At 45.0% G+C, this 13,455-nt stretch overlaps 1 protein-coding gene across 1 annotated transcript in view; it reads right to left on the reverse strand.

Annotated features, from left to right (window-relative positions):
• FANCI (Fanconi anemia, complementation group I) overlaps positions 1-13,452 on the reverse strand; it is a gene marked incomplete at its 5' end in the record, with an annotated part of 23,661 nt that extends 10,209 nt beyond the window's left edge. The window contains 19 exons of the mRNA XM_010087050.1: positions 1-129; positions 939-1,040; positions 2,274-2,342; positions 3,431-3,553; positions 3,938-4,052; positions 4,987-5,057; positions 5,666-5,796; positions 6,968-7,055; positions 7,644-7,824; positions 8,649-8,785; positions 9,286-9,378; positions 9,646-9,778; positions 9,939-10,024; positions 10,904-11,027; positions 11,501-11,542; positions 12,002-12,059; positions 12,140-12,296; positions 12,703-12,833; positions 13,419-13,452. The exon at positions 1-129 is cut by the window's left edge and continues 84 nt beyond it. Of these exons, the coding sequence (XP_010085352.1) occupies positions 1-129; positions 939-1,040; positions 2,274-2,342; positions 3,431-3,553; positions 3,938-4,052; positions 4,987-5,057; positions 5,666-5,796; positions 6,968-7,055; positions 7,644-7,824; positions 8,649-8,785; positions 9,286-9,378; positions 9,646-9,778; positions 9,939-10,024; positions 10,904-11,027; positions 11,501-11,542; positions 12,002-12,059; positions 12,140-12,296; positions 12,703-12,833; positions 13,419-13,452 (2,004 nt within the window). The remainder of the gene's footprint in view (positions 130-938; positions 1,041-2,273; positions 2,343-3,430; positions 3,554-3,937; positions 4,053-4,986; positions 5,058-5,665; positions 5,797-6,967; positions 7,056-7,643; positions 7,825-8,648; positions 8,786-9,285; positions 9,379-9,645; positions 9,779-9,938; positions 10,025-10,903; positions 11,028-11,500; positions 11,543-12,001; positions 12,060-12,139; positions 12,297-12,702; positions 12,834-13,418) is intronic.
• Between the last annotated feature and the right edge of the window lie 3 nt (positions 13,453-13,455).

The raw sequence follows: 13,455 nt of genomic DNA on the forward strand, positions 1-13,455 counted from the left end.
CTCTTCAAAGTTTTGCTCAAATCCCACATCCTCCTCCTCCTCATCATCGTCATCTTCAGCTCCTTGGCGTAGAGGCACAGTGCTCTTATACCAGGCAAGACAGTGTTGGATGCAGCAGAGCAGATGGGCCTGAAGGAAGCAGCCACAGAGTCACACTCAGGCTTCTAGTTGGAGGTCACTGACAGAAGTGGACGCAGGCCAGACTACTATAGTTGGATGCAAATAGCCATAGATGCCTTCAGAGGTTCACACGAGTCTCTAGAATATGCCTTATTCCCAGAATGAGGGGATCTGTAATCCTATGCACAGCTACCCACTTCTAGCTTCAGAGCGTGTTGTCTGCCTGAGTTTGCCTACACAGGATGTAAAGACTTAACTCCCACTGCTCCCTCAATGCAGCTACCTCAACTGCTGAAGGAGATGGAAGGGGAATTTCCAGAAGGGCTCTCACTCTAGCTGAAGTGTCTGCTCCCTTCCTGGGTGTGCTACTGCAGCACAGCATGAAAGCTTCCTTAGGGGAAAACAAAGTAATTAATTTGAATTTGTTCCCTCAGAAATTCAGTGAATCGTTAAGGTCTCATCACCAACAATTTCAAAGGAGCAAAACCAAAGGGCAGATTCTTCCCCCTGCTACACACACACTGCATGACTGTTTTATGTGGAATTAAGCTGAAGGAGCGGGAAAAAAAAACCCAGGGTGAGCTCAATAGAGGATAACAGTACTACACTATTCTTACAGCATTTTTCCCAAACCACTTTGCTAGAGGAGCTCTAATAGATAGCCTGAGGCAGGGGTGAGATGCCCAGCTCTATTGTCATTAGAGAATTGCTCCAGGCTAGAAGAGGCTGAAGAAACACAAGGTATTTAGCTCATGTAGGGGGACAACCAAAATGGTATGGAACAGACGAGCTTGCAGCTGTGGCCAGCCAGTGGTTACCAGTGGTTCTTGCAGGTAGATTTGATCTCCTTGAGCCATAATACATCCCTCAAGTTTCAGTGGAGGCAGGAGGTCTGGCTGGAGCAAGTAATATTGCTTTATCTGTCACAGAAAACAAGAAAAAAATAACCAGTTACTTGGTAGCTGAAACTCTTAGGTTGTTTGAAAACAGAATATGATAATCTTTCTACTCCATGCTACAGAGCGAAAACTGGGACTATGATAATGGGACTGTACATGTAGATGAGCCATGTCATCCGCTCTATTAGTAATTAAAATCCCCTTTTGAGTTGCTCATGTACTTCTCAGCCAGGACACGTCACTGCCCTAAAACAAGTTTATTTGACCACCTGCTATTGGGTTGCCTCAACACACAACATCACTTGCACTTCATCTGCACTGCTACCCACTGCACAAGTAACTGCTCCTGCTGCCTGTCACCCATACCCAATGCTTGGCCCTGTTAGCGCACCCAGCTTCCTGGCCCAAGGGTGCAGACAGTTGTGCAGGCCATGCTTGGTGCTAAACCAAATCCATGAGAGACCATGCTTACACCAATTCCTGGCTGTTTGGCACACCACTGGAAGGAGATACACTCCGAATACCGATATAGGATCACAACCAAATGGGGAAAGTTGTATATACAATATTGCAATAAAATTTTATACTTTTACACCAAGTTCCCATTAAGTGCCCTCTGCTCTGTTCCCAAAAGCTGCCTTGGATCTGTTCATGTTCCCTTCTCAGACCCTATGCTGTCATGGGAAAGCTGGAATTAGTCAGCATGAACTCTACAGATGATTAAAGGGAAGAAAATTACTTGTCTCAAAGAAAGTACAGCCTGTCCAATGGATTGAGGAAATGTGATTGTCTTGTTGCCATGAGCAACACTGTTGGGGGATGAGTTAATCCTCCCAGATCTTACATGGACTTGGGTATTCTCCTGAAGGGAGGACAGGAACAATAATTACTGTGTCAGCACACATCCTTGGGGAAGTACGGGAGGGTAACTGCTGTGCACTGCTAAGAAGCAGGATGCACACAAAGCACTTCTCTGGGCATCGCACTTCTCACAGCATCTCAGAACTGAAGGGTTGGAAAGCGCTCCAGAAGATCCTTTCTCTTCCACCCTGTGACAGGATATGAACCAGTCTCCAGACATTTACCTAGAGCAGGGATTTGAACACCTCCTTATAGGAGTGCTGCAGCACTTAAACATGTTTCCAGTGTAAGGGAGAACTATCTTCCCAATATTTAAACCAATATAGCAGGTGATTCAGGTTAAGTGCAGAATTCTTAGGGTTCCTGTAGCCACACCACAGAGCAGTACTTTACCTGGGACAAGAGCGTTTCCATTATAGAGCTTGACAGCTGGGAGTTCCTGCGAAGGACATCGTAAAAACCCTGAGGACAGGAAGGAAGGACAAGTTGGCTTACACAACAAAGAAAATCAACCATATGCGTAATAAATTGGCATCATAAGACAGCAATGACCCTTTGGCACCACAAGGAACCACGAGGAAGTAACAATGTGCTCAGTGTAAAACCCCATGCCCGGCAAAGCAAAAGCACCACAGAAAGAAGGTATGAATCAGAGAGAGTATGAATTTCCTCACAGGGGCCCTCTCACAGGCTGTATCTCCCTAGCAGCAGTGGCATGAAGCCCAGAGTGACTTTCGTTACTATTTAACACTAGCACTAGATCCAACTTCAAACTGTGAAATCCTGCTTCAAAGGCAAAACAAGCCAGTGGGGAAACTGTAGGAGGCAAAAAAATCCTTCAGACTGAGAAAACTCAGCGGATGGATAAAGCAAGCACAGGTCTCACAGCAACAGTGACGAACACACACAAAACTTGCAGCTTACCAAAGGTCAGTCCAACCAAGTCAAGTACGAAACAAAATCTCTCTGACCTGAACAGTTCTTTTTTTCTCAAGGTGGGACCTCATGGTTACCTCAGGAGCTAAGATATGCACCCAAAAATGTCTATATTAGGCCATTTGTCACAAGAAATCTAAGGGACAGACAAGCCTTTATAGCAACTTGCAAAAGGAAAAGGAAAAAAGACAGATCCCCGATGCAGTCTTTAAGGAAGCTTCCCCCTACTTCCCTGTCAGGGTTTCCTTTGGAGCCCATCATTAACTCCCAGCAACTCTGCTTCTGTCCAATGCTTGTTAAACACTCCTCCTCACTGGGCACCAGACATTTCCACAGGAAGAGACACATTGATGCATTTTTGCTCTTAAGCAATGCATGAGATGGGGAAGATACATCAATGTGTCTTCGGGCTTGTAACAGTCCAAAATAAAGTGAAGCAGGAGGATTGAAAAAAGAACTATGGTCCTTGGTACATGTGTCCCATGAAGAACATAACTGAGACGACAGGTTGTTTTCCACAATAATGTGATCATTATTTACCTGGGGCTAGAGGAGAACCAGACTACAGAAGAGGTAGTGTCTGTTTAAAAGGAGATTGAAGAAACCGAGCTTACCTCATATAACATGAGTCGAACATCCGCTTGCTGGCTCAAACATCGCCTCAGGCTGCCCAGGATTTCCAGGCAGAAGGCCTCATTAGCTGCAGAATTATAGCAGGCATGAACATCTGCCTGGACCTGAGAGGGAATATTAGTTACATTATACTGGTTACAGTTCTCAAATATCACAACACAGAAGTAAGGTGATAAGGGGCCTGGCCCCTAAACAATCACCGAAATAGTCCTTAGCATGCTGCCAGGCTCTTTATCATCATTATGGAGCAGTGTGAATGCTCCCCAGAATGCTGGTGCTGTAAGAGATAATGACTCTGAGAAGCAACGTCCCTAGGCCAGCTTCTCTTTTCACATGGCATTTCCCAAAGCTTTCCTTCCAGGACTAATCTTTACTGAAGTTATATTTCTAGTTTGGGGAAACACTCCCCTCGTGAGTTGTTTCAAACAGTGCATGTTAGATATGAGACTGTCTCATGTTCACACCAGGGATTGCAGAACAGCACTTACCTGAGTGGCACCAATGGCCTGGCTGCACTGGGAGGAGGACAAGCTGCCCAAAACCTTGAAATTTCTTAACAGAAGCAAAAAACCAGCAACAGCAGCTTTACGAGCATCAAGCTGCCTATGAGTCAGAGGGAGAAAAGAGAAGCATAAGGAAAAATGGAAGCAAGAAACTCAGAAGTAAACACAAGATCAACTCAGCAATGAATAATGGTCCACAAACACAGAGTGACTGGGCCCAGTGGAACTGCATTCCCCAGGAGGGCAACACCGTCCCAAGTAGTTACGAATTTGGCAGTTTGCTGGCAACTCCTTTACTCTGCAGTCTCACAAAATTAAATTTCATTTCTGTCCTTGCAATGCTTACAGCAAGGGAGAGCCCCAGGCCAAGACCCAAGAATTAAATATTCCCTGAAAGCTGGAATGGGAGTCTTGCAGAGCTCTTTTCAGAGCTGGAAAATTCCTCACCAAAAAATGGTATTTTGCTTTGCTCATTGAAACCCTGGGTCTTTCCCAAGGTCAAGTCCCTTGGCTTGAATAATAATCCTAAATTATGAATTCTGTATTCTTAACCAGGCAGCCACTGCCCAACAAAATCCAGTCTACGATCCCAGCATTATGAAGACAGCAGGATGGTTGCTCAAAGCATTACCAAGACAACAAACCTGCTTCTCTACCACCTTGTAAGTGATCAGAGGGAAGGTGGCAGCTCAACTTTATGATCAGTGGTTCCTTCCAGACTCCCTCCAGCATCTGGATGTACTCAGCTGTGTAGACACATGTTGGAATTTGTTTTAATTTTGCCTACTTATTTGGAGTTCCCAACAGCTTTCTGCGTTTCCAAAGCCCATTAATCTGGGGGTTGGGATTTGTGTCTTAGTTCAATAGAGCTGTGGCGGTATTACAGTGCTAAAGGGGTAGGAGATACCACCACCTAGTTATGGGAAGAACATAGTAAGAAGACACTTAGCCAAAACAAACAAAAAATACTTTTGCTCCAAAAAAATAAATACGAGTTGTAGAAATCTTTTCAAAGAATCCCCTTCCCAGCTTACCTGGAAAAGATAGCTTTTTGGAGAACAAGTATCAGGGAGTCCCTCACTGACATGCTGACTTTGAGCAGAGGCTGGAAAGGAAGATATGCTTGGAGAGAAAAGCACTAAGGCATGCCAAGCCCTTGGGGCATATGAGCTCATCTTCCTCAGGCCCATCTGGCCCTGCATTTCCAATAACGTCATCAGTACAGTGGGAGAACCAAATTTTTAAAACAATGTAAAATTAAACCCAAAGAGCTGTAGCAGTGAGACACCTTAGTGGGTTAGTGAGGACACAGTGCAAGGGTTTGGGAAAAGAGCTGTTATCCCCAGATTGGACAAAGCAGGTAGAAGTTTAATGCCAGGACCAGGCAAAGAGAAATACTGATGTGGAGCTTGGAAGGAAAAAAATCAACACTGTAAACTTAGTCTTCTACACTGTGCAGCATCTGGGCATCTTCCAGATGAAAGGTCAGCACACAGCAGTTTTGGTAGCATGCCAGACCACACCATATGCTTTTGCCAGAGGGCACAAGCAAATCCATGCTTGAATAACAGTTCCATGCTACACTGAACAACCCACAACAGAGTATGAAGGCTTATTTTACAAGAGTTTTTAGATCATGCATATAATTGTGGCCTAAAGCTGTCACTGGAACTAAACTAGCAAGGATATTTGTGGAGAAATACAAAGCTTTACCTGTACTGCCCGGAGAAGCCCTTGCACGGTGTCAATGGGGAGAAAGGACAAATTGTCAAAGGTCTCTGTGACTTTGGAGGATGAAGTCTGAAGCACAAGAGGAGCAGACACAACAATATTGGACAGCAAGTCTGAAAAATAAAAGGACAAAAGGAGCAGCTGCGGCCAAGGGGCCAGAAGAGTCTGAACAAAAGATGGCTATAGAGCTAACAATTACAGAATCATCAAAGCTCTTCCATTACAGAGAGGCTGTGATAGCATGAGCATCAAAAATCTGAGCTGTGCTGCAGGCACAAAGCATAAAACACACACAACCCAGCTGAAGGGCCTCGCCCCACCAGAGGGCACTGAGGTATAAGAGAAGAGGCTGCAGCAAAGGCATCTCGGCAGCCCCAGCGACTCCCAAGCACCTGCCCAAGGACAAGGAGGAAGCCAAGGCTAGGAACATGTAACAAGTTTCTGACTGATGGAAAACAACATTCTGTGAGTCAGCTCTTCCATGGCAACTGCCTGCAAACATATTTTTCACCTGCAGTGAATATAGGGTGATCTGATGCAGCTGACACCTCAGTAAGAGGGGAAGGAACAACTGATTTTCTTGACTTCAGGTCACTTCAGCTTGCAGTGCAGAAAGCCAACTGTATCCTGGGCTGGATCAAAAGAAGGGTGGCCAGCAAGTTGAGGGAGGGGATTCTGCCCCTTTGCTCTGGTCTTGTGAGACCCCACCTGGAGTACTGCCTCCAGCTCTGCAGTCTTCAGCACAGGAAGGACATGGACCTGTTGGAGCAGGTCCAGAGGAGGGCCACAAACATGATCAGAGGGATGGAACACCTCTCCTATGAAGAAAGGCTGAAAGAGTTGGGGTTGTTCAGCTTGGAAAAGAGAAGGCTCCAGGGAGACCTTACTGCAGCCTTCCAGTACTTAAAGGGAGCTTATAAGAAAGATGGGGACAAACTTTTTAGTAGGGCCTGTTGCAACAGAACAAGGGGTAATGGTTTTAAACTAAAAGAAGGTAGATTTAGACTAGATATAAGGGAGGAATTTTTTGCAACGAGGGTGGTGAAACACTGGAACAGGTTGCCCAGAGAGGTGGTAGATGCCCCATTTCTGGAAACATTCAAGGTCAAGTTGGATGGGGCTCTGAGCATTGAAGATGTCCCTCCTTACTGCAGGGGGGTTGAACAAGATGACCTTTAAAGGTCCGTTCCAACCCAAACTATTCCATTACTCTATAATTTGTTCTGAGAGGCTACGTTCTGAGTGTCCAAAGAGCAGGACACATTTCTCTCTCTTTCCTGTTACCTATGAAGTGGCTGACAGGAGATGCTGCTTTTGTGAGGACTCTGTTCAGGACCTGCTCAAGAATATCACTTCTGATGGGCTCATGAACCTGAAATGAGAAAGAACAATAACTCAAAATCAAAACCTACATGAATTTAGGATATTCCTATACCTCACAGCACAGCCATGGTGCAGTACAAAGCAAATACAGATCTGACAGGTAAGCTGGGACGCTTCCCAGAAGTTCCCTTTCAGCTAAATTCAGAGATCGATTCAGATTTCATCCCAGGCCAATCAGAACCAGCACATCAGAGAGGCACACACAGTACACTTGGAACACAATGGGTCAAATCATCTGTGGGATGCAAATTTACCACTTCAGTGAAGATGCCCGTTTCAATCTCACCTCTGACAGATTTTCTTTGTACCTCTGAATTTCTCTACCTTCTCTACAGTTTCTTGGAAACTGTAATAGGGATTACACAAGTATCATGGTGGCTGGAACAGATTAGGATTAGGTTCTTTATGAGGATGGCCTCTTCCAGCTAGACAGGGGCAAATAGGAGACTAAATCTAGTATTGTTTGTAAAATACTCACAATGGATACAGCAGGCAAGGTCTTGACACTGTTTACCAAGAGAGAATAAGAACAGAGTTCCCTCCCTCTCAAAACCCCCCTCTCCAAAACGTACACTACCTTAAATGTTTCCAGTAGGATACTCGCTCCCAGTCTGCAAGCCTGCTGGGCTGGCATTTTTGAAAGGCCAAAACTGGTATCAGCAGCTTTTCCTCCAAAGGGCTTTTTTGGTTCAAATGATTCCATCAGGCTGAAGCCAAGTTCCACCAGGCCCTGAGTGACATGGTCCCAGCCAAACGCACTGAGGAAAACATTAAACAGGCCAGGAAAGAAACAACTTAGTCACAGAAAATGTTTAGATTAGAGCAGTGTAAAGTAAAATCTTCTGCAGCCGTTCCAGGATGCAATGCAGCAGTGAGAGATGATTGATCACACCAGGGAAGACAACATTCCTCACAACCCCATGACTGTCTTTATGCTGAGGGACAGGTGCTCAGCACGACACACATCTTGCAGTCCTGGTTCTCCAACCATCAGACTTCCTTTCCAGTCCAAAGGTTTCTTCGCTATGGGGAATGATGTGCACTCAGGTCTGATCTGAATGTGACAGTAAGCTACAGTGCGGACGCACAAGTATCCTTCCTACTGATGCCAAGATCTTCAAGTCAGAGAGGAAGAGAGAAGAGGAATGGCTCACATCAAACCAAAGGACAGCTGGTGACAGATCACAGAGCTATCCCACAGGATGTTTAAAGGACTAACCACCAGGGGAAGAAAACAGTGAACCTATCACTCATCCCTTGATCAGGACACGAACTACAGCTGGCAGTGTGACTCATACCATCAGCTGCTTTACCAGTAAGAAACATACAGGGTCCTGATCAGTATAGTCCTTTGTACCACCACATGCTGAGATCTAAGGTAGTGGGGGCAGATTTATACAGCTGCATTTTGTTGCCTTTAATTCACCAATATAAAACTGGGATAAAAACTGTGGATTTTGACACTGTTCCCTGACAGCATCTGGTCAGCGGTATTTAGCATCCCAGAGCATTCTAGCAATGCTGAAACTCTCCCCCCTCCCAAAGCCCACTGAGTGTTCTGCAGCATGTGGCAACAACTCACCTATTTTTCACCACTTCCAGAATTACAGAGGTTACATCATATTGTTGAGGAAACAAATCCTGCAGAAACTTGGAGGCCTGAAGGAACTGCAGGTCCTTGCAACTTTTTGTGATTGATGTTTTTAGGAAATCAAATATCTGAAACATAAAATCACTGAGTGTGAGGAAATCATCTTTTAAATGGGACCTGTATAATCTTGGGTATGTTCCAGTAAGAGCACCAGCCAGAGCACAAGTTCCAATGCAGTCTGCCAAAAATCTTAACTCATTTCTTTCTCAGGACAAATACTCCAACCTCATTAAAGTGCCTCAAGGAGGGTAACTTGCTGCCAGATGCACTTCAGGTGGCCACCACAGAGCCAAAACATTAGAAAAACAAGACATTGCTTTTCTTCTCATCCCACAATACCGACCCACAGGAATCACAACCCTGGAAAATTCTGATATTGCTCTGGGGTCTTTTATAGTGTTCAATAAACTACACCATACCAATGATCTAACTGCCTCCCCAAGAGAATCCTGAAACCATTATAAGACTGATTCTGGTGGGACTATGACTTAACCATGCTTCCTTTCCTTTACAAGGAGAGCAGTGTACATCCCCATGGAAGTTCTCTGCAAGCTTATCACCCACATACCTGTTCTTGCAGTCTGTGTTTTACTGCAACTGACAGCAAAAGAGCCACGCTGAAGGGACACAAGGCTCTCCCAGGGTCCTTCTGTTGCTCAGTCTAGAAAACAGCAAGCAACAGGTAGAAATCTTGTTATCTTCAACTGCAGCATCCCACAGGTTCAGGGAAGCTATCGGGCAGGCACATATCACACTGCTGTTGTGATATAGAAAGAAACGTCTCTTCAAACATATCATAGCACTTGCTAAAGTAAATATGACTGTGATCCTAAAAATGATTAAATCCCTTCTAAAGATAGCCAATTAAGTTGATTTTAAAACCCTGCATCAACACTTTCAATTTGTGCGTGTTCCATCTTTGTCATACCTTTAGATGTCTGATTAGTTCCTCGCCCAGGTCCTGATCCAGGTTGATAACAGAAACGATATGGAGGATAACAGTGCCTTCCACATGGCGGAGCTGGTCTAGGGGCGTTGTGGCTACCTCAAGGTCCACTGATCTGTAAGATTTACCAGAAAAAAACAAGCCATCCAATGCCATAAATAAGGACATAACTTGCACAAGGTTTGACAGTTCAAACTGAAAGAGCCCTGGGCAGGATCAGGGTGACTACAAATACTCAGGTAGTAAAGAAAGGGGATGATAGAGAAAGAACTTACTGTGGAACCCTCTGTTCTTCCTTTTGTCTCTTATCCAACTGATCAAAAAAACTGATGATTCCTTCTAAAACAGTCTTCTTACTACCCTGCAAGGCAGGACATTACATTAAGCCACTACAGGGCCTGCAGTATCCCAGAGAACTACATTCTATTCCCACACCAATTACAAATGTCTTGTATTCTTCATTTTCCTTCATAAATCACTCCTGTGTGGCTCATTTCCAGATGAAGTGACTCTGGTTTAGTTTGCATATTTTTTTTGACTGCACTTTTTGAAGAGTTGGAAGAAGATGAAGCTCTCAGATGTGGTTTTTTTTAAAGTTATTATTAATTAGAAAGGACCCTTTCTGTTATAATCAATTAGGGAGGCTTTCAAACTCCTAACCATAAATCTAACAATACATTAGGCCAGTGGACCCAGATGACCTCCTGTAACACACATCCTTTGGCCGGATCATTTTGGCATTGACTCGGTCACAAATTAAGCAAGCAAGAGAGCCAGATCACCCTGTCAGAGGGCAGAGATGTCACAGGCAGCCTCTGTTTGCACGAATTGCACAAGAGATGAGACATTTCCAGTACGAGTCAGACTACTATCCAGAAGATAGTCATCTACATGAGTTATTATTATAGTGTGCAGACCACAGGGAGTGAGCAAAACCACACTTAAAAACACTGGAAAAAAACCAATCCTCTCTGCTGTCTGCTAGGTCAGTGTTCATCTCTTATTTCCCAAAGGTTTCTTTCTTTCCCCACAAGGAAGATGAAAATTGTATCTTCCTCTGAGCGTTCAGCTTCTTCAGGCTGTCGGGAGTTAGGGAAAAAAATGCCCCATTGGTGTCCTGCTCCCCCTTGCACAGTTTGGGAACAGAGTCCTTGCCAAAATCCAGCCTCTAGATCAGACTGTGCATATTCTTTTTTCATGGTATATGCTTAGGAAAATGCCAGCTCCTGTGAGCTTTTACCTTTGCAGAAAGCAGCAGCAGCTGATAGACCACAGGGGGAATTTCCTGCAGGTCTAATTTGGAGAACATCCTAAGGACCTTTTCCACCACAAACTGCAGCTCCTCTCCTGATAGTGGAATATCCCTGTTAAATCAAAGATACAGCCTCATCATTTTCACTAATTTCCTTCAGAATCCCACAGCAGATTCAACCCATAACTAGACAAAAGGTCCTAACGTACAGACAGGCAGCCAGTGCTCCCAAAGTCCTCACCAGAAGCAGTTACCACAGATCCCTCAATACCCTGCCACTGGCCCAGGACACTCTTCAACCTCTGGTGCTTAGATCTCCTCCACATGATGCGTGTTAATTAATGCATTGTTAATTTGCCAAGGCTCACTCACACGTGGAATAAAAACCATGATGCCATGCCCAGTCTTTGGGCATGCCTGCCCAGCTGTGTTTTGTATCCAAATGGATCTGATGCGGATGTTCATCGACCCAACCGTCCATGGGGAGGTGCCTCCAATTCGAACTTGCCCCAAAATACATTGAAATAGGACATGGACATGACCACAGCACAAGGAAGTGTTGATGCTGAACAGAGAAAGAATTACCTGAACATGTTGGCAAGATGTATTACATTCCGAGGATCCCACCTGGTAAAAGAGAAATATGTTGGAAAATTGAGAGCAAGCAGAATTATTGCTTATTCCTTCCCTCCTTGTCCACAATTATTCAGTGTCACCATTTCCCTGTAATGTTCTGATATTAAGATTAAAAGTCAGATTTCCATCAGAAATTACTATCACCACCCTAACCACCTGGACTTCTAATGGTTCTGAACTGCCGCAGCCCCCACAATAACAAATACCAAGAAAGGAATAAAAACAAACACTTCCCGAGACCGGTTCATGCAACACTGTTACAAGAGCAGGGAACAGGGTGTTCCCTTGCCTTCCCAGCCAGAGAAGACACTGACACAGAGGGCACAGATTCAAAGATGATAGAACAGGACACAGATGGTGACATCCAGCTCATCATGATGTCTCTCTCAAAGCACCACGTGAAGCACACTGTTTTGCCATGTAACTAACAGCTGGCAGAGATGTACATACTTGCTGGAGCAGAGGGTATTTATCAGCTGTTTCTTAAACTCCTCCCCATTCAATTCACCTGAAAAAGCAAGTGTCTTTTAGAAGCCGATTCCAGAGGAAGGGAGGCCAGGCTGGGGAGCAGGAGCTGAGAGGGGTTACCTTTTCCATAAGCCAGGCTCTCCTTCGAACCAGCCAGTGCAGTGAGAACAGTGGAAAACAGCTCCAAGGATTTCCCATTAGACAGGCTGCCGCCTTTAATAACATCAACAAACAGGGTGGCAAGCTCCGCCAATGCATGGCCTGGCAGCTGGCGAGCCTGGGAGAAGATACAATGTGAAAGAGCCTGAAGCAGTGCACAGGAGAATTCCACATATACGTCCAAAACCATCACCAAAGCCCAGCAAAGGGCAACATTTCTTACAGTGAAATATTCCCCTCAAAAGAGCTTTCAGCCCCAAGATCTCTATTTTGTACTGTCCTTTACAGAACAGAGCAGTAAATCCAGCTGATGTAATTATAGGTTTGGAGTTTTGAGTTTAAGTTTGAATATCCAAAGATAATCACATTTACACATACAGCAAATTCCAACACCAGCTTAGTCCAGGGCAGATCCCTGGAAAGGGCACAACTCGTTCTCCTCAGTGGCCTAGTGACTTACTGCAATCTACATATGAAACAATACCCAGCAGACCCCAGGAAAGCCAGCCCAAAGGAGCTTCTACCTCCAGCATCAGCAGTCCTATGATTTCAGACACCTTGGCCAAATGCAGATCCCCCGACTCCACGAGCGGGATGCAGTGCTTGTAAACCTGAAGCCTCCTGAGAACACCGCTTCGCTGGGAACAAGGGGAGCCTTGTAATGAGAAAATAAAGAAAACTAATAAAGAATGTGAAAAAAGGTACTTAAGTAACATGTTGCTAAACAACAGGAAATTAGCAGGACTAAACTGTCATCCGATTGCAACTCCCTATTTTATCTGACAAAACATAAAAAAAAAAAGGGCACAGGAAACGAGACTCTCTTGGACAAAACAGCTGAAGCATTTAACCCTGTTATCTCACCCTGTGTTTCACTCAACCTACTGCCAGAGATCAGGAAGTGTCAAAGGGTTGAGAAGAATCAGCTTGGCAATTAAGTGTCAGCTGGCCAGCTCAGTTTTACTTCAAGGTACCTAAGGCTCCCAAAAGTAAAGCCCACTTACAACTGGTTCATTACAAATACATTAGTCCTGGTTTCCCGTGTCCCATATCTATTTTCAGATGTCCCATTTCCCTGTGACAGCCCTGACTGGCAGGTTCTGACCAAAAATGACACTTCCTTGTGCTGCTGACCAGTTCCTTCACCCAGCCAGCCCGTAACCCACCGGCAACCAGCGGGGCTGGGGCCGCAGACCCCCTCCCCACCCATCCCCCAAAATTCAGCTCAGACATCACCCACCTTTGAAGATCCCTCTTAGCAAAGCCGCCGTCTCCCT

Source organism: Pterocles gutturalis, unplaced genomic scaffold, assembly GCF_000699245.1.
Source record: "Pterocles gutturalis isolate BGI_N339 unplaced genomic scaffold, ASM69924v1 scaffold40616, whole genome shotgun sequence".
NCBI classification, from domain to species: domain Eukaryota; kingdom Metazoa; phylum Chordata; class Aves; order Pterocliformes; family Pteroclidae; genus Pterocles; species Pterocles gutturalis.